This window comes from Cajanus cajan, chromosome 4, assembly GCF_000230855.2.
Source record: "Cajanus cajan strain Asha chromosome 4, NIPB_CcT2T_4, whole genome shotgun sequence".
Lineage (NCBI taxonomy): Eukaryota > Viridiplantae > Streptophyta > Magnoliopsida > Fabales > Fabaceae > Cajanus > Cajanus cajan.
The window spans coordinates 20,255,151-20,276,547 of NC_138520.1; the positions used below are offsets into that span (position 1 = coordinate 20,255,151).

At 39.5% G+C, this 21,397-nt stretch overlaps 1 protein-coding gene across 1 annotated transcript; it reads right to left on the reverse strand.

The window, feature by feature from the left end:
• Positions 1–11,302: 11,302 nt before the first annotated feature.
• On the reverse strand, positions 11,303–11,944 carry LOC145957226 (uncharacterized). Its single transcript, XM_083073447.1, has one exon. The coding sequence runs from the start codon at positions 11,942–11,944 to the stop codon at positions 11,303–11,305; it is 642 nt and encodes a 213-aa protein (XP_082929573.1).
• Between the last annotated feature and the right edge of the window lie 9,453 nt (positions 11,945–21,397).

Below are 21,397 nucleotides of genomic sequence, written 5' to 3' on the forward strand. Positions count from 1 at the left end.
AAAATCTTTTTACATATTTTTTAAGTTTCGATCATTTATATGTTAATTTTCATTTAAGTATTGAATGTGTACCTTTTAGCATTACAAAGCATTTGAAAAATTCAATCGTTTTACTTATTATTTTTAAAATTAAATTTAATCATATATATAAATACTTAAGGGGTAGATTATGTCACACTATCAACCAAACCTCTTCTCCCTCATTGGGCCAACATTTTTGTAATGTGTTGGCCTCGCTCAATTGTCCTTGTCAAAGTTTTGACAACGGTTCACCATTCTAGGAAACTAGTGAATCTCCAATTAATTAACAATTCGCTTGATTATTTCGTTGCAAGCCATAATAAACTTCACACACTTTGTATGTTCCTCCATTTCATGGTTTTAGTGAGGAAAATACCATAAAAATTGTTCAAACTCAGCAACATATTTAGCGACAGACATGTTCCTTTGTTTAAGTTCCAAAAACTCCATCTATTTACATTTGCAAATGTCCTAAGGAAAGTACTTCTCTAAAAAAATATCTTTGAAGAATTTCTATGTTATTGCTCTAACTTCAATAACTAATCATTGGTGGATATTCTCCCACCAATATTGGCTTCCTTAGCTAGCATGTATGTACCAAGGGCTATTTTATGTTCATTAGGGCATGCCATTACATGAAAAATCTTCTCAATTTCCCTCAACTAGTTTTGAGCTCCAACTAGATTACAACCACCCTTGAAGGTAATGTGGATTGTTCTTTTGGAACCAATCCAACCTATTGTACTCAAAAGTTCCTCAAACACCAACAACATTCCTCTAACACCAACAACATTGTGATTCCTCGTAACTTGTGCTAATGCTCATAGAGAATTAACTATGTTGTTACCATTCCTACCAAACATTTACTTAATTTGTTGAGATTGCATAGTAAAAAAAAAGAAGGTAAAATTACAACAAAAGAACAAAGTAAGCAAACACATCACTAGATTAAACAAGTTTAGAGTACACAAAGGAAAACATGAAAAACACATAACACATTTGTCAACAGAATTAACTTCACTCTAATACTACTAAAGGTGATACTCATTACTCCTTCATGCATCTATTATTTTATGCATGCAAAATTAAATGAAAATGATGCAATATTTTCCAAAACTTCTCAAAGGAAATAAATGATACACATTTTTCAATCTAAAAGAATGCTTAACATTTAAAAAAATAAACATGAAATTAGAAAGTAAAATTTTGGCATTACAAGGGCCATACAAATGTTTTATAAGCCAAAGATAATTGATATGTAAATGATGTATAAAAAAAATCCAATTATAACTGAAATAAAACCCCAAGCCTAATGTCACATCCTATTAGATTAAGGGACCCAAAACTTGAACAAAAGCTAAGGCGTAAGTTTCTTCTCTAGTATCAGCATCCAACTGATCCTCATCTACAAATTCCTGCACTAATATATACAAATGCTTTATGAATATCCAAGAAGAGTTTGCATGACAACCTAAGGCAAGTTAATGTTATTGTTTTGCTACACAATTTTATTGTTGATGTGTTCTAAGTGTGGTGACTTGTTGGGTCGTTACATTCAAGATGTTGGATCCTTGTTGAGGCACTATTGGATCTCACCCTAGTTGAGAATAATATTGTTAGATACGTATGGATTGTGTGGTAATTTGAGATAATCATGTACTTGTAGACTAGTCTTACGTGTAATGCTACAAGTTTAAAATATCTATAATAAAAGAAACTGAAAACAAGTTCTAGGTGTCGATGAAGAATTCAATAAATAAGTTGTATCATAACAACTTCACAACTTCATCTACAGGCTCTCCCTCCACCTAATCCTAACCTACTTTCACACGAAGTATGATCATCACAATCCAACACCATAATCAATTTTCATCATTAAAACAACTTTAAACATAAGAATTACAATAACATCAACTTAAACAAACACTAGAAATACATTTTATCAACTCATATACACCACTCAGAACACAACTTTATAAATCAATAACTTCATACACACACACACATATATATAAAACAAAACAAGAAAACTTAGCAACATCATGAATAATTTACACAACACAATATACAACTCAACATCTTAATAAACAACTCAAAATCTCTGTACACCATCACACATTTCAACTTAAGAGATCTCCAAAATCATAAGTAAGCAATTAAAGTGGCTTGACCCTATGAAACTATTAATACAAAAAAAAAATTCTTCTCTAAATCATTCAACACAAGTTTGGCTTATAGCCTTTATTAATACTTAAATGGTTTCTCAGATTTCAACACTTAAATTAAGAAAATATAGTAATGTTGTTAGGAATAGAACAATTTGGGTATCAGCCTACCACGACACTAGTATTCGTCGTCTAAGTCTATATGGAATTAACCCATCGTCTAATCTTGAAATACTACACACCATTCCAATAATCCCCCTCATATATATATATATATATATATATATATATATATATATATATATATATATATATATATATAAGGAGAGGGAGAACATATATAAATAGTTCCCTAGTCAATGAATTAAAACATAAATTCTCCTTGTTGGGTTACAATGTGCTTGTATATACAAATATGTACTACATCCAAAACAAAAGCATAAAATCCTAGTGTCTGTCTAAAACATCTACACAGTTGCATTAATGCAACTATAAACAAAAAGCCACCTAAAATAAAGCCTTTACTACCTTTAGGCCTTCCCTCCAACCTATTATTGACTCACTCGCATACTAAGTATAATCATTGCAATCCAACGCATGAAACATAAAGGTAAGCTTGTATATAAGAAAACATCATATAACAAAAAAAATTGAAAGCTAAGAATTTCAACTTCATAAATAATATCCTCATAAGTCAACATTCAACTTTAAAAATAGATTAATGCATCAACTTTAATTAACTTTACAACATCATCAACACCTTTCAAGTTAAATATTTTTCATCATATACAATATATAACTTTCAGCATAACTGAACAACTCTCAAATTTCACAACTTCACAACTCTACGATTGGACAATTGATGCAACTTATAAAATTATACTTCGTCACACATTTTAACTTTGGAGATATCCTACAACATGTGAGCAGTTTAAATGGTTTAATCATATCGAACTATACAACATCAAACCCATTTGGACCAAGTTAAATATTCACATGTTTGGCATTTTAATATAGGTTAACAACTTTTCTTGTCTCAAATCTTTCCATTTAAAGTAGGAAGGTCCAATTTTAATGCTAGGAATAGTACAACTTAGGTGTGAGTATACCACGACATTGGTATGCATCAACCAAGCCCTAAAGCGAATTAGTTTGCCCTTAACCCTTTAAATACCGTGCTCCTTTTCAGCACTCGGTTAGGGATTTTGGCCCACGACTTTATGACTTACTCATTGACTATTTATGACAAGTATGGTTCAACCTTGTCCTGGTATTATTTTGAACTTAAGAATCTAGAGGAGAAAACTTTCAACAAAAAAAAATCCTTCTAGGAAGAAAATTTCTCTCTTAAGGTTTTTCATCATTAGGCTTATTGGAGCACCACAACTTTTGATATTTAAAATGTGAAAACAACTTATTCTCCTATGATTTCAACATTGCCTTGAAACCATGCATTTTAAATGGATGCTTACAACTTTCTACTTTACAACATATAACTTCTACATTCATCAACATACAACTTAACAACACGTACAACTTTTAACATTATCCACAATTGATAGATTAAAGGAAGGATTTTTATGAAATTCCTCTTAATCGAGCTTTATTGGATCTTCAATGGTAGAAACTAGGCACTTTTTGGCAGTCGTTCACACTAAAATTACCTCACAAAACTCAAGAATTACAAGGAGGAGAAGAAGAGAAGTGTGTCAACCCTTTAGGGACTCTTAGAGACTAAATTTATGGCCCTTGGCATTGTGTACGAGCCTATTATTTGCCCATAATAGACTAGGTCAAAATGGGGAATTCTGACCTAGGTTTACAAGCCTTTTTCCTAAGCTTGGAATGGCCTGTTCCAGGCTACTAATTCTGGCACTTGGTTCTTCGGATCTTTGGATGTCATATTGACTTGTTCTGGTGCTGCTTTCGAGCCTTTGTGAGCTTCTTTTCTCCATGCTAGAAGTCTGCTTCTTTGTTTATATGTCCCGGATGAAATCAGGTGTCTATAGATGCCCCTCTTTCTTTGTTTATATTAGACATTTCGTCTGAGTTTTCTCTTTGTCTCTTTGTGTAGATGCTTCCAAGTTGCTTCTTTTGGATAGACAGGTTTGCATGTGTCCCTATTCCTTTAGAGTAGCTAAATGTTGAATTGTGTGCTCCATTGGGTGACAAGGGTGGCAAACTGTACCATCTAGGCGTCCGGTTTGGCATAGAGACACTACGCTCCTTCTACTTATTTTGTGACAGTGTGACTTTATTCGTTGCTTGCTGAAGAAGGAGTATATTCTAAGCTCAGCCTCTCTAGGCTAGACTAATATTTAAGGATTCAACCAGCCTATGGCGGATACTTAGCGGTGATCCTTAGTTTTGACTTGAGGTACTTGACGGTGCCCTCGATGTTTGGGAGTATATTCTAAACTCAGCCTCTCTAGGCTAGACAGACATTAAGGCTTCAGCTAGCCTATGGTGGATACTCAACGGTGATCCTTAGTTTTGACTTGAGGTACTTGACGGTGCCCTCAATGTCTGGAAGTATATTCTATGGTCAACCTCTCTAGGCTGGACTGATATTAAAACTTCAGTCGGCCTATGGCAGATACTCGGTGGTGATCCATAATTTTGACTTGAGGTACTCGGTGGTGCCCTCGATGTCTGGAAGTATATTTTGAGCTCAGCCTCTCCAGGCTGGACTGATATTAAGGCTTCAAGTAGCCTATGGCGAATACTCGACGGTGATCCTTAGTTTCGACTTGAGGTACCCGACGGTGCCCTCGATGTTTGGGAGTATATTTTGAAATCAACCTCTTTAGGCTGGACTAACATTAAGGCTTTAGCCAACCTATGGCGGATACTCGGCGATGATCCTTAGTTTTGACTTGAGGTACTCGATGGTGCCCTCGATGTTGCTTACTAATTTGAGGAACTCGATAGTGTCTTCAAATCAAGATGAGTAGATGTTGACACCTTTTGTGAAGGTCGACGTCCTAACCTTTGATGGATACTCGACGATGATCCTTGAATTGGTGTTTGTAAATCTTGAGGTTGACGTGCAAGGAATGCTTGAAATGCCCCTATTTTAGTCTGGGAATAGTAGGATGTTGGGGATGCCCTACCAGGTTAGTATTGTGATGCCTCTCCATGAATCTTCATTGGGAGAATAAAGTGTGTGGCAGAGATCCTGGTGTTATTCCTGCCATATGAGTATTTGAAGTTAGATGGAAAACACACAGAAGGGGGGTTGAATGTGTGTATACGAAGGATTTTTAAAATCATTTTCAAGGTGGTGTTTCTTTTTGTTGAAAATAATATTTTTAATTACTTGAAGAATATGTAAGGTCTATTGAGAAGAACTTTGTGTCTGAAGAACTATCGTCCATTTTAAAATATTTCTTTAAGTCAAACCAATGTGATTTTTGCCCAAATATGATTTAAAAACAAGTAGTAGTAGAAGAGGATTTTTAGTGCAACATTTTGACAGAAATGAAACTGCATTTGTAAATCAAAAGTAACGTAAAGAGTTTTATACTGGTTCACTCAATCTGAGCTACGTCCAGTCTCCTTCAACTGAAGGGTTCTACTAATCACAACGGATTATAAGTATTCTTAACCACTTCTGGTTCGTCAACTTCACTCGCTGATGCTAGTATTCTCAAACCACTTCTAGTTATCCAAGTATTCTCAACCACTCTTGGTTCGTCAACTTCACTTGCTGACGCTAGTATTCTTAAACCACTTCTGGTTTCCCAAGTATTCTTTTGCTAGCCTATTCAGACTTTACAAACGAATGTTGTTTTGAGTGTGTTTATAACTCTCACAGAGAGGATGAAAAAGGTTTCTACACTCACTAAGGTTTTTGACCTTAGTTTTACAGGAATGTGTTTCTAGAGTGTGTATGTAACTCTCACAGAGAGGATGGAATATTTTCTACACTCACTAAGATGAACTATCTTAGTTTCAAACTGATATTCAAGTTTGAACGAGAAGAGATATAAGTTGGTTTAATGCTTGTTCACATATATTGCTTGATGCTTCTTTTTTTATTTTTTTTTCCTACTCAGGTCTTGATATTTTGTATCCTTATGATGAATCTGCCCGTTGTTTGAATTTGAATGTGTCTGTTGGAGCGGAGTTTTCTGTTGGTGCAGATACTTGAACATCCATGGCTTCACAGATCTTCTTCATTTAATGCATTTGATTTTGCATTAAGTTATTTGCTTGCTAAATATGTGTTACATGAAGTCCTTTGCGTAATTTGTTCCCTTTCATTTCTGACTTCACTCATGACCTAGGTATGTTTTTCCTTTTTTCGTCATCGTAGTTGCGGAGGCGTTACCTTTTTCTGAAAAGTAGGTGTACTTGGTCTGACATATGCAACTTTGACTTGTGAATTCGTGCTCTTTCATTTTTTCTTCTTTCTTTTCATAACTTTGATAACTCTGTGCACTTTTCTTATAGATGAAGATGATGTATGATTTTCATCGTTGTGATTAGTGGACTCTAGACGCTTTTCATCATGCTTCATTTGCGTATAAAATTTGAGTCTTCGTCTAAGAGTTAGACTTTGACACTATCATCTTGTATGATCAGTCTTGTGGATAGGATAAATAACTTTAATTTCGTCTAGAATGTTTCTTCATCTTTGTACTATTGATGGTTTTTGTTGACTCTTGAGCTTAGCTTTGCTCTTGTTTCTGTTTTCTTCTATTGCACTTTGAGTTGCTCTTGATACTTTTTCATTTGATATTTGTTTTCTGACGCACAATTCATGATTCTTCTAACATTTGGCTTGATTCGTTTGATCCTTGCTTCATGTTTTGGCTTTCCCTGCTCTTATACATATCTGAAACACTACTATTCAGATCAGCAATAACAATATGTATTATATTTGTCATATTCAAAAATTGTGCTGGGAATTGCTTTGTTTGACCTAACAATCTCCCCCTTTTTGATGATGACAAATATAATCTATCAGATATCAGATTGTTTCATAAATTTCAAGCAATCATGCACTTCATGTATCATTTTGATTTCTACATATGAAAGACAATATGGAGGGCTACGAGTCTTTCACGAATCTCCCCCTTAATAGATTAATCAATAGGATTGATAGATTCATACGATTTCTCCCCCTTTCTAATCATCCAAAATAGGATCTGCTACTCCCCTATCAGTTCCATTCCTAGCCTAGCTCTTAGCCATGAGAATCTATCTTCTTGAAGAGGTTTAGTAAAGATATCAACTAATTGTTCCTCTATTTTAACATATACTAGATCGAAGGTTCCTTTTTGCACATGAACTCTAATGAAATGATGTTTAATCTTGATATGCTTAGTCCTAGAATGCAAAACAGGATTTTTAGAAATGTTAATTGCAACAGTGTTATCACAGAGTACAGGAATAATACTTTCATAAATATCGTAGTCTTCTAGCTGATGTTTGATCCAAAGCAGTTGCGTAAGACACTATCCTACGACAACATACTCAACTTTGCAAGTTGATAGGGAAATTGTGCTTTGCCTTTTGCTAGTCCACGAAACCAAGCAGCGACCAAGGAAATGAAATCCTCCGCTAGTGTTTTTTCTCTCCCATTTGTCTCCTGCATAATCTACATCACAGTATCCTAGAAGGGAAAAATTATGGCTTCTATAGAAGTTGATCCCTAATTTAGCTGTTCCTTTGAGATATCTCAAAATACATTTAATAGCTTGTAAATGTACCTCCTTAGGTCTCACTTGGAATCTGGCACATACACAGATGCTGTCAGGTCTGGATGCCGTTAGGTATAGGAGTGAGCCTACCATTCCTCGGTACATGGTGCTATCTATGTCTGGTGAATCTTCGTCCAGACCCAAGGTTGTGGATGGATGCATTGGAGTCTTCATTGGTTTTGTATCATCCATCTTATATTTCTTAAGTAGTTCTTTTGTATACTTTGTTTGATGAATTTTGATTCCTTCGTCTGACTGGACGATTTGAAGTCCTAGAAAGAACTTCAGTTCTCCCATCATGCTCATTTCAAATTCATCCTGCATAAGCTTGGAAAACTCTTGACAAAGATTTTCATTAATAGCACCAAATATTATGTCATCTACGTAGATTTGAACTATTATGAAATCATCCTTTATTATTTTTCTAAACAGGGTGTTGTCAATTTTGCCTCTTATAAAATTATTACTTGTTAGAAAAGAGCTTAATTTTTCATACCACGCACGTGGTGCTTGTGTTAATCCATACAAAGCCTTGTTTAATTTGAAAACAAAGATGGAAGCAAATCATTTTCAAAACCAGGGGGTTGGTTTACGTAAACTTCTTCTGAAATGGTTCCATTTAGAAATGCACTTTTAACGTCCATTTGATACAATTTCATACCAGTGCATACAACAAAAGCATGTAAGATTCTAATGGTTTCAATTCTAGCAACAGGAGCAAAAGTTTCAGTGAAGTCTATACCCTCTTGTTGTGAGTATCCTTTTGCGACTAACCTTACTTTGTTTCTTACCACATTTTCGGACTCGTCTAGCTTGTTTCTATATACCCATTTTGTGTCGATGATTGATCTATCTTGTGGTGGTTGCACAAGCTTCCAGACATCATTCTTTTGGAACGGGGTGAGGTCCTCTTGCATTGCTTGGACCCAGCTTTCATCTAATAAGGCTTCGTCCGTGGTTTTTGGTTCAATCTAAGATAATAGTGCTATTTGTGCTTGGGTTTTGAAAGAGCTTCTTGTTCTTACTGCATCTTTTGCTTCTCTGATGATTTGTTCTTGTTGGTGATGAGCTTTCATTTGCCAGTTGCGATTGACTGGCTCTCTTTCCTCTCTTTCGTCTTGTTGAGTCGCTATTTCTTCAGACTCAGGCTTTTTCGTCTAATCATTGTTCACCTGTATATTCTCAAAGAAATTGCCTAGCTTTCTGTATCAAGCTTATTTTTATCAAATTTAACATGTATGGCCTCTTCAACAGTTTTGGTTCTATTGTTAAACACCTTATAGGCTCTTGACCTTTCAGAGTATCCGAGTAGAATACCCTCGTCGGTTTTTTAGTCAAATTTTCCTAGATTATCTTTGGTATTCAAAATAAAGCATTTGCATCCAAATGGATGAAAGTATGATATGTTGGGTGCTCGTCCCTTCCACAATTCATAGGGAGTTTTCTTCAAGATAGGCCTAAGATATATTTTGTTTTGTATGTAGCAGGAAGTATTAACTGCTTCTGCCTAGAAGTGTTTGGGAGTTGAAAAATCATTTAGTAGAGTTCTAGCCATTTCTTGTAAAGAGCGATTCTTTCTTTCTACAACTCCGTTTTGTTGTGGAGTTTTAGGAGTTGAAAAATTGTGTTTAATTCCATTTTCTTCACAAAAATCTTGAAATTGCTCATTTTCAAATTCTCCCCCATGATCACTTTGGATAGACGCAATTGATATTCCTTTTTCATTTTGAAATCTTTTACAAAATACATGGAATACCTTGAAGGACTCATCTTTGTGGGTTATAAACAACACCCATGACCATCTAGTATAGTCATCAACAATGACTAGTCCGTATCTTTTACCACTAACGGATACAGTTCTAGTGGGACCAAATAGATCTATGTGGAGCAGTTCAAGAGGTCTTGAGGTGGAAGCATGATGTTTACTTTCAAAAGAGCTTTTAATTTGTTTTCCCTTTTGACATGCTTCACATATGCTATTTGATTGGTATGCAAGACTCGGTAGACCTCTTACGAGGTTATGCTTTTTCAGCTTTGAGATTAATCTCAGGCTTGCATGACCAAGCTTCATGTGCCACAGCCATTGGTTTTCATAGGATACTAGACAATCAATATTCTGATCTTCTAGTTTATTAGACATTATTTTGTACAGATTGTTGCATCTGTTAGTTATAAACAATATAGATGAATCAGTTTGACTAACAGTACATTTATTTTTGTTAAAGGAAACTTTGTAACCACTGTTGCATAATTGACTCATACTCGGTCAGTTATGTGTTAATCCTTTAACATATAGGACATTATCAATGGTGATCGAGGAATTTATACCTATTTTACCTATTCCCATGATTCTTCCATTCTGTCCTCCTCCAAATGTGACTAGGCCTCCTTTCTTGGACTTGAGGTCTAAGAACATAGACCTTTCGCCCATCATGTGTCGCGAGCAGTAACTGTCCAGGTACCATGACTGGACACTTCTTCTTTTTTATTGAACAAATCTGCAACAAGAATTATTTCAGTCTTTGGTACCCAAATGGATTTGAGTCCATAAATGTTAGTGTTTGAGGTTTTGGAATACCTCTTCTTGTGCATGTGATTACACTTAGGCGTGAGATGCTTGTTATATATAGGATATGCAGATATACTTGTTTTCTTTTTTGACTCAGAATCAACATATCCTAACCCAGACTTATCATTTTTATTCTTAGAGTATTTCAAAAGATTTTAAGATTCTTAATTCCTAGAGTAAATTTTGATAAATAAGATTTTAGTAGTTCGATTTCTTTGAGTCTCTTTTCTGATTCTTTTAATAGTTTTGCATTTTCATTCTTGAGCAAAAGATTTTCTTCAACTAGTTTAGAAATTCTTTTCTTTTGTTCTTTATATGCTGTAGAGATTTTGGCAGAATCAGTTAAAAGCTGATTATATGCATGCTGAAAACCTTCAAAATCAGATACACTAACCTCTTCATCATCTGATTCAGATGATGAGTTTGTGTCTGCCATTAGACATATGTCCGCCTGTTCATAATCCTCAGATGATGTCTTGTCCAGATCTTCCCAGGTGGCCATCATGCCTTTTTTCTTATGGGGAGTTGACTTTTTTCTTTTCTTTTTCCTTTTCTTTTTCTAACTCTAGACATTCTATTTTGTAGTGTCCAGGTTTCTTGCATTCATAGCACAATGGCTGTACCTTTTCTCTTGAGCTTCTGTTGTACCTTTTCTAGCACGATCCTCCCTTCTTCTTCATCATAGAATATATTTTTCTAGAGAAGAGGGACATTTCATCATCTGAGTCACACGTCTCTTCATCACATCTTTCGTCAGATGTTTATTCTTACTTTAAGGCTTTTGATGACGATGATGTAGGTTTCATCTTTTGTGCGCTCAACACAATAGATTTTTGTTTTCATCCTGCTTCATCTTGTTGCAGCTCCATTTCATGGACTTTGAGTAGTCCAACTAGTTCTTCAAGTGAGAGCTTTTCAAGATCCTTGGATGCTCTCAGAGCAGTGACTTGAGGTCTCCATTTTCTAGGTAGGCTACGAAGTAATTTGTCAATATGATAAAAATTATCATAAGTCCTACCTAGAAAAGAAAGTTCATTAACAATAGTTTGAAATCTTCCAAACATAGTTTGGATAGATTCGTTCTCTTCCATCTCGAAGAGTTCATACTTACGGACCAACAAGCGTAACTTGTTGCATTTGACCTCCAGGGATCCCTCATAGGTTATGGCTAAGGTATCCCACATTTGCTTGGCACTTCTGAAGTTGTGTACTTTGGTATATTCTTCTTCGGTTAGAGCACACATGATTGCATTTCTAGCTTTGGAGTTTAGCATGAATCTTTGTTTTTGATTTTCATTCCAACGTCCCTTGGGTATCTCCTTGCCAGCATCATCGTGTGGAATGTAGTCTCCTTGTTCCACAAATTCCCACATGTCTATATGACAAGCATCAAAAAATGCGATCATTCTTTGTCTCCAATAGTCGTAGTTGGTTCCTTTGAATAGTGGTGGGCGATTTACTGCTTGTCCTTTGTTTTCCATGATTGTTCCCCTGTAGTGTTAGATGCTCAACCCTAGGGGTGAAACTTTGATACCAATTGAAGTTAGATGGAAAACACACAGAAGGGGGGTTGAATGTGTGTATACAAAGGATTTTTAAAATCGTTTTCAAGGTGGTGTTTCTTTTTGTTGAAAATAATATTTTTAATTACTTGAAGAATATCTAAGGTCTGTTGAGAAGAACTTTGCGTCTGAAGAACTATCGTCTGTTTGAAAATATTTCTTTAAGTCATACCAATGTGATTTTTTTCCCAAATATGATTTAAAAACAAGTAGTAGTAGAAGAGGATTTTTAGTGCAACATTTTGACAGAAATGAAACTGCGTTTGTAAATCAAAAGTAATGTAAAGAGCTTTATACTGGTTCACTCAATCTGAGCTACGTCCAGTCTCCTTCAACTGAAAGGTTCTACTAATCACAATGGATTACAAGTATTCTTAACCACTTCTGGTTCGTCAACTTCACTCGCTGACGCTAGTATTCTCAAACCACTTTTGGTTATCCAAGTATTCTCAACCACTCCTGGTTCGTCAACTTCACTTGCTAACGCTAGTATCCTTAAACCACTTCTGGTTCCCCAATGTCGCCACCGGCCCGAAACGGGCTTTCGGCATTCGCGAAGGATGGTTGGACTCTTTTATTTGTTTAAAAAAAATATGGATTGCTAGAATGACTTATTCTCAAACTGAGACCTTGTCAAACGAGCAATTTTATTAAAAGGCTCACCAATCCATGTTAATCCCAAGCGGGACCCTCCATGGATTAGCGGTTTTCATAAAAAGGAAGGGTTCATGGAGTCGCCACCAATGTTTTACTCAAAACATTGGAAAAAGAAGTTTAAGGCAATCGATTCAAAAATTGACTTCGGCCATGACAACCAGAGTCGGGTAAGGGAGTCGGTTACGCGTGGGGAAGGTGTTAGCACCCCACAGCGCCCCTTTCGGGTTCCCTATGACAGATTATTTCTAAAAATAATAGTGCGAAATTACTAAATTACCCCTATTTATTCTAAACAATTATAACTTAACTATCTACATGATGACAGTTAAATATGCACACAGAAAGCAGTAAAAGGAAGGACTTAAGAAGAAACCTTTGAAGCGTGCTTTTATATTCAAGTAAAACTGGGAAGCTTTTTGGCGTTCCCTCGCTCTACAAGCCCGCTCGCTCCCTCCTAGAAAATTTTAACTATGGAAATCCGGAGGATTTCCCTTCGACTTAGTTCGAGACTCAAGCAAAAAGCTCAGAACTCGAGAACTTTGTCGGATCAACTCTCCGAGTGATTTCTAGGCAGAGCACTGCTCAAAAAAACCCAGAATACTCAAGAAGAGGGTTAAAACTCAGTGTAAAAAGTGTAGAATGACGTCCAATTGACATCATATTTATAAGGATGAGGCGCAATACGGCCTCTGGGGGTCAATACGGTCCGTATTGAAGTTTTGAACTACAATACGGCCGTATTAAATTTAGTACGGCCGTATTGAAGTTCAAAAAACCTCAATACGGCCGTATTGAGTTCAGTGCAGCCGTATTGAAGTTCAGTGCAGCCGTATTGAGTTCAGTGCAGCCGTATTGAAGTTCAGAAACTTCAATACGGCCGTATTGAGTTCAGTGCGGCCGTATTGTAGTTTAAAATGTTCAATACGGCCGTACTGAACTTTTGGGAGGCCGTATTGGGCTTCATTCCCTCCACTTTCTTATTTTTTGCTACTCTAAGACCTCTAAACCTACAAATTGTTATCCCACGGTCTTCTAAGAGTCCCTTTGGCTGACTTTCCTTTGATCTTCGAGAGTCTTCGAGTCTTATTTCCGACCCGGACAATTTTAGGGGTCTACAGCTGCCCCCCCTTTACTTAGTCAAACGGCCTTTTAGTGTACCGGTTGATAAGTAAAGGAGTTGACCCAATTGTCCGGGGAATAAGGCCATCCTTCCGACTTGTAGTGTCTTCCGGTGGAAAATTGCTGAGTAGCCTCTCCAGGTTTTGCTTCGCTCGTCGCCCGAGCCGGAAGCTGCATACCTCCGTGCTTCTGAACACTCTGGTAGCGTGAGTACCGCCTCTCCAGGCTCAACTTCATTCGACGCCCGAGCTGGAAGTTGTGAGTACCCGCCTCTCCAGGCTTAGCTTCGCTTGCCGCCCAAGCTGGAAGCTGTGAGTACCCGCCTCTCCAGGCTCTGCTTCGGTGCTTCTGACATCCTAGGCAGTTGAGTTTGCCCTCTCCAGGGTTAGCTTCGCTTGCCGCCCAAGCTGGAAGCTGTGAGTACCGCCTCTCCAGGCTCAACTTCACTCGACGCCCGAGCTGGAAGTTGTGAGTACCCGCCTCTCCAGGCTTTACCTCCGTGTTCTTGACAACCTCGGGGTAGTTGGATACCTCCGTGTTCCTGACAACCTCGGGGTAGCTGAGTACCGCCTCTCCAGGCTATACCTCCGTGTTCTTGACAACCTCGGAGTAGTTGCATACCTCCGTGTTCCTGACAACCTCGGGGTAGCTGAGTATTGCCTCTCCAGGCTATACCTCCGTGTTCTTGACAACCTCGGGGTAGTTGCATACCTCCGTGTTCCTGACAACCTCGGGGTAGCTGAGTATTGCCTCTCCAGGCTTGTGCATACCTCGATGCTCTGGACATCTGGGTAGCGTGAGTTTGCCCTCTCCAGGGATTTGTGATGATTTTGTCTCCACAGTCCACGATGCTGTTTCGACGATTGTTTTTTTGATTTTTGTGCCACTGAGGGCTGGATAACGCAGGGATCCGTCTAGGGGATGTGCAGTTACTCATAGGTTCTTGCGTCCCAACTTTCCATTGCGTAGTTGGTGCCCATTGGGGAATTTCTGATTCCTTGGGGTGCAGACACAAAGATGCTCTTTCTGATGTGAGCGGTGCCTTATGATTGGCTGTCGTCCTTTCGACGTTGTGGAGTATCCCGGTTATCCTTATTCGGGTGACTCTTTTGGATTTTCTGATTTTTGCTGCCTCTGTGTAGGCTGTTATCTGCTGGGGATTCTGGATGTTGATTTTTGATTGACCTCTTCTGTTAGGCAAATCATCTTGATGTTTAGCGGTTTGGCTAGATGCCGAATTCCGCTTGGGGAATATTTATTTTTTATTTTTCTCCTTTTGTAAGGGTGCCTCTTGAGTAGGCGACTGGGGATTTGGGGATCTTATGTATCCCAGAGTATTATTTAGAAAGCCTCTTCAGGCTTAGCTTCACTCTTTGTTTGAGTTGGAAAGCTATCTTCCACTGAAGAAGTTTAAGTCCTTTGATTTGGATATTTTGTTTGGATCATGCTTCCGTTGGGGAATTTCGATGATCTGGCCTTGATAGCTTTCACTGGGAAATTTGGTCCAAGGGTGAAAGCTAAAATATCTCTGGGGAGTATTATTTCGGCAAGCCTCTCCAGGCTCAGTTATTCTGTGGGAGTATTATTTCGGCAAGCCTCTCCAGGCTCAATTATTCTGTATGATGAATTGGTTTTTTGTTCAGCCCGAGAATGCGAGCTGAAACGTCTTTTGGAGAGTATTATTTCGGCAAGCCTCTCCAGGCTTAATTATTCCGTGGGAGTATTATTTCAGCAAGCCTCTCCAGGCTCAATTATTCTGTATAATTTGTTGGATTTTCTGTATTTTGCCTTTTTGTTGATTTTGGCTTTTTCTGTGTTTTTGCCTTTTTTGATTTTGGCTTTTTCTATATTTTTGCCTTTTTTGATTTTGGCTTTTTCTGTATTTTTCCTTTTTTGTTGATTTTGGCTTTTGTTGTACAGAAATAAAAGTGCTAAAAGATTTAGACTCAAAGAGTGAAAAATTTCATTCATTAAATAAACATGAAATTTTGTACAAGGGAAATGATGGGACGCAGCCCATTCAAACAAATACATAAAAATAGGAAAAAGAAAGCCAGTCTTCATTCTTCTGCCGGCGGGTCCTGTGGAGGAGCGGGGAACTGGCGGTGCATCCAGACCGAGAGGTTGTCGAACCCCTGCACCAAAGTGTCCAGTCGAGTATCGGTGCTCTGCTGCCATGTGCCGATACTGTGCTGAAAAGCATCGAATTGAGTATCGATGCTTTGCTGTAAAGCGTCAAAGCGGGCATCAAAGTAGGCCCTATCCGACTGTGAGGTGCCGGCCTCTGGCTGTGGGCTGCCGTCGCCCTGAAGATCAACGTCATTGAAGAGCTCGGCGAAGGCATCGGGGCCGTCCGCTCGTACATACCTCCCTCCTGACCTCGCTATGATCTTCATACTGATCAAGGTGGAGGCATTAATTGGCTTCGGTGCCAATGGCCCTGGCTCTACGCCGTCTGGGCATCCCCAAGTCTCCTCAAGCCGTGAGAGGAGTGGGGCAACCAGGATGTATCCCTGCCTAGATCCTCCCTCTCGTGCCCCCAAGTTCTTAACGTGCTCGAGGAAGAAGTATCCGGGGTTGGCCCTCCGACTGGTGGCCATGCAGTATAATGCTAATAAATCCGGCCGTGTCACCGACTCGGGGCTCTTCCACCTGCCATGGATGGTGCTGGTGAGGATCTTGTGACAGATCCGAAGAGCGGTCGGGAGCCGGGTGCCCTTCACCCCGGCATGATAGTCTTCGTGGCCTGTGATCGCTCTCCACATGTCGACCAGGGTCCACTGATCAGGCCACTCGCATATAGCATCTCGATATGCCAGCTGATCAGTCCTGTTGAAAAATCCTGCATGGACGTTGAACTCGTCCAACGTCAGTGAGCGGTACCCCTGGTTCATCCAGAAGTCAACTGAGCAGACAGCCTCCCCAAAACTGTTTGTCGACTCAGTAACGCCGACAGTGGCCAGAAACTCCTTCGTCGCCGTCAAGTACAGGTGAGAAGGGGGATCAAGGAGGAATCCCCATCCTATACTGTCAAAGTAGCCTCGGACTTCATCCTCCAAGCCCACTGTACGGAGAATGTCGAAGTCGAGCGCCCTCGACGGCTCGAAGGTGAATGACTCTATGAGCTGCAACCGTTCCTGATGTCTGTCTGTCATCTCACGTCGAGCTGGGGCCCTCTGCCTCTTTCTAGATGACTCTGCCATTTCTGAGGTTTCTTCTTGGGGTTCACTCACAAGCAGGATGCAGAGGAATGAAGATTGGAATGCAAAAATGAGAAGGAAAACACTTATTTATAGACAAATTTTCGCCAATACGTCCCGTATTGATTCAATACGGCCGTATTGGTGTAGCCGTTATTGGGCAATTTTGGCAACCAATACGGCCCGTGTTGAATTCAATACGGGCGTATTGGAGGTCAATACGGGCGTATTGGATTTAATACGCCCGTATTGAAGCTGAAAGGTTGCTTCAACGGTCGTCTTAATACGGCCGTATTGGGACCAATACGAGCGTATTGAAATTTTTATTTTTTATTTTTATTTTATTTTTTAAAGATAAACAGAGAATAAGTGATCTTCTAGTACACCTATCATCTGTATGCATGTATGCAAATATGATGCACCTAATTCTTTTTGATTCATTTTTCAAAAGAATTAACCGATGCGTTTTTTGCTTGGATTTTGCCATTCCTCCAGACGGACTGTGCGCTGCCGATTTCTGTAACCGAGGAATGATGCATGTTATATTGAGATTTGGTGTCATCAACCAAATGATTTTCCTTTCCTTTAGAAGATGTGTCAACCCTCCTATTGACTACTATATCTCCATGTTTCCACTAGATTATTCAAAAATCGTTTGGGACAAGAGAGAAAAGAAGGAAAGGATATTTTTTTCGAAAGTTTGTGTTTTAGAGGGGATTATTTATTTTTTGAAAAATGGATTTTGTAAGAATGGCTTGGCCAATGGTAGGCTTAAGTGTTTAGGCTTGTTTGATTAAACACTTATGAAGTTAAGCACGTCTTGGTTATTAACGTTTGTGATTTGATAACTTGGATAGCTTTTCTTGAGCTTTTTGTTGAATTCAATTGGTGGTACCATCATGGATTTATTCTGTTTTTTTTTTCTTTCTTTTTGATGGCCTTTTCTTTTTGCCTAAAACACCCCTTTGTGGTGTCTTAGCGGGCTTTTGTTTTTATTCATTATTTTGTAACCCTAATTTTTGCCTAGGTCACCCTTTTGTGGGATTCCTAGCGGGTCTTTTGCTCTTATTTTTGCGCAGCCCCCCTTTTTGGGTTTCCTGCCGAGCTTCTTTTAGGATTTCTTTTTATCCATGATGGCACTTATTGAAGCCAAGAAAAGGTGCTCCAAGTTGTCGTGCACACTTCCACACAAAATGATGTGGGTTTATTGATTATTAAGACGATTTTAACCTCACTTATGTTCATTCAAACAGGGTTAAATAGTGTGGTTTAGAATTTTATTGCAAGCAAGAAAAGAAGCAATAAGAAATAATAATGAATGATTTTATTATAATCATAGTGGAAAACATGTGCCCTATCGAGGCTCGGGGGTCGGGCTGTCCCCGAGGAGTAATCTCTAATAGTCATCAGGTTTACATATCCCTATCAGAAGGAGAAGAACACTTGATGACGACAACCGGCCTTGACGCTTGTGAACCAGCCTTCCTAAAGATCCGGCTTAAAGAACGTCGAGAAGGATCTTGATTCCTCTTCGTTCTTTGATCTTTATTAGGGTCATATCCTAACCCTTGTTTCCCCGGATTATCCTTAATAACGGGTAGCTCGGGAATAACTTGGGAGTCCTTGCCAAGTCCTTGTCACAGCAAGTATCCATTCTTGGTGAGCATATGAGCTACCTTCTTCATTTCTCGGGGAAACGTTTCAACATTGGCAATTTCCAATGCTTGGAAGGCGGTTTCCAAAGCTTCCTCTGCTGCATCCACATAAGGTATGGTGGATGGCTTGCTGATGAGTATGTCATCTTCAGCTTGCACGGTCACCAGCTTGTCACCCATTATGAACTTGACTTTCTGGTGGAGCGTAGAAGGAACAGCTTTCGCATCATGAATCCAAGGTCGGCCGAGGAGACAGCTGTATGCAGGAGTGATGTCCATCACTTGAAATTCGACGTTGAAGATAGTGGGTCCAATTTGGATTGGAAGATTGATCTCTCCCACCACTTCTCTTTTAGATCCATCGAAGGCTCAAACGATCATGTTGCTCGGGCGCATTTGGATTCCCTTGATTGCCACTTGCTCGAGCGCTCTTTTTGGCATTACGTTCAAGGAAGATCCATTATCTACCAAGACTTTAGCGATGTGATACTCCTTGCACTTTACAGAGATGTGCAAGGGCTTGTTGTGGTTCGGTCCCTCAGCGGGGATCTCTTCATCGGTGAAAGAGAGGTGATCATTAGCCGTGATGTGACTAACAATCCCCTCAAATTTGTCTTGGGAGATAGTATGCGACACATATGCCTCGTTCAAGACTTTCAACAGAGCTTGCCGATGCGGTCCGGAGATTAGGATCAATGACAACAAAGTGATCTTTGCTGGTGTCTTGTGAAGTTGATCCACAATGGAATACTCGCTTTGTTTGATGATTTTTAACAGCTCATCAGTCTCCTCCTCGGATTCTCTATCTTCCTCGGTTTTCTCCTTTTCTTTTCCTTTATCCTTGGGAGCTTTGTCGTGCAGATCTTCGGGAGTGTAGATCCTTCCACTCCTAGTCATGCCCCCAAGTCCAGCGATGTTGGAGATATCGCTGTCGGCAGAAGAATGGATGTCGTATATCCACGGCACAGCCTTATTTGATTCGTAGGGGAAAGGTCTTGGAGCAGTAATCCTTAATGGTGTTGGACCTTCCCCTTTATTCGTCTTGATTACCAACAACGGAGTCGCCGCGTGTGCAGTTGTTGGCTTGCATTTAATTACCAATGGCGTGCGATCCATTCTGAACATACGCATCGATTATTTCTTTCTTTTTATTAATATTTATTATTAAATTACCGGGAGAGATAAATGCAAATGAATGACTAATGAGATGCAAAGGCAATAAATCTCAAAAATACAATTTTTATTAATTGAAGAAAGTGTACAACTTTTATACAATGCTTTGAAGCAACTTTTTACAAAAAGAGAAAAGCCGGTAAAAACCCACAGGCGGGTTCATATGTCTTTGCCATTCATCTTCGGCTTCCTCCACATGGCGGCCCATTGCTTCAATCTGAGTATGGACCGCTTGGCTCATATCATCACTGATTTTCTGAGCATCTTTCGCTTTTTGTATATGATAGTTGATCATGGCCTGCAGCTCATTAAGCTCATCCTCGGCCCGATCCTTCTCCTCTTGGAGTTTGGCCATTTGTGCCAACCCTTCCCTTTCCTTTTTGCGGAAGTCGGAAAGGTTTGCGGCTTGTCGTTGAACAACTTCCCGCCATTGTTGCGCATCGGATCGAGTCAAAAGCAGATCGTCTTGCATATCCTTGATCAACTGTGCCTGCTTTGAATACTCGGCCTCAAGGTGTGCTATCTTCATGTTGACTTCTTGGAGTTGACTACTTGGTTCAACCTTTGGCATTTTGGGTGCCCGAGTAGCCTCCTCATTGAGGTTAGCACACTCATCCTTGAGCCGCTCTATCTCGTGGTCTTTCTTCTTGCATTGCCTTTGAAGACCATCAATAGTAAAACTGGATTCTTCATTTTTCTCTTCAAGAACTCTCATCTGAGCTCCCATGATTTCCAGTTTCTTGGTCAAGGCGTCGACTTGCTCTTGCAACACCTTCCTTGTTGCTGTGGTTGCACAAGAAGTGGATGGTTGAGGCACTCCCCTCTCGCTCCTCCATTTCTCATAATCAATGGAGACGGATTCCCGAGGCTTTCCAAGCTCGAGATCTCCCTCATAGGTTGGTCTCTCCCACGCTCTCATGACAGCGTGCATGTCCTTCTGATGCTCGGAATCGAAGGAGAAACACAACCCTCCAAGCTCCTCTATAGTAGGAATGGTCTGAGTCCTCATCAGTTGCCTCATAACCAATCTAGGTGAGTAGGCTATGCAACCTCTGAGGCCTATCAATGGTATGCTTGGATAACTGCCGCATCTCATCAATACATGGCTTGGACGGAACCAAGGGCAAACCCACGTGAAGTGCTCGATACTCCACTGTTCCATCTCTTCCTTCCACTCAGAAGCATATCGGCGGCGTACGGGAATTTTCGAAAAACTCCTCAAAGGGTCGAGCAAGGTCCCCATATGACTAGAGGCATAGAAATGAGTGATGCTCCACACATACAGCAAGGAGGTGCAGCATCGGATGATTTTTCCTTGCTTCTGTTGAGACAGATGAACAGAGAGCAAGGTGTCGGCAAGAATAACAGGCACGGGACTCTTCATGTGTACGTCCCAAGCGAAGAAAGCGTCCATCGCAGCATGGTCCACTGTGTTAGCGTGAAAGGGGAATAGGATCATCCCAAACACAGCTAACGCTAGAGTCTTGTTGAAAGCTAACCAATCTCCCTCACCAGCCAAGGAAGAAAGGTGGTCCTCAATCATAGCAAGCTTCCAACCTTTAATACTG

Bases quoted from the DNA above. Each gene is read 5' to 3' on its own strand.
- LOC145957226 (XM_083073447.1), bottom strand. From the start codon at position 11,944: ATGGAAAACAAAGGACAAGCAGTAAATCGCCCACCACTATTCAAAGGA.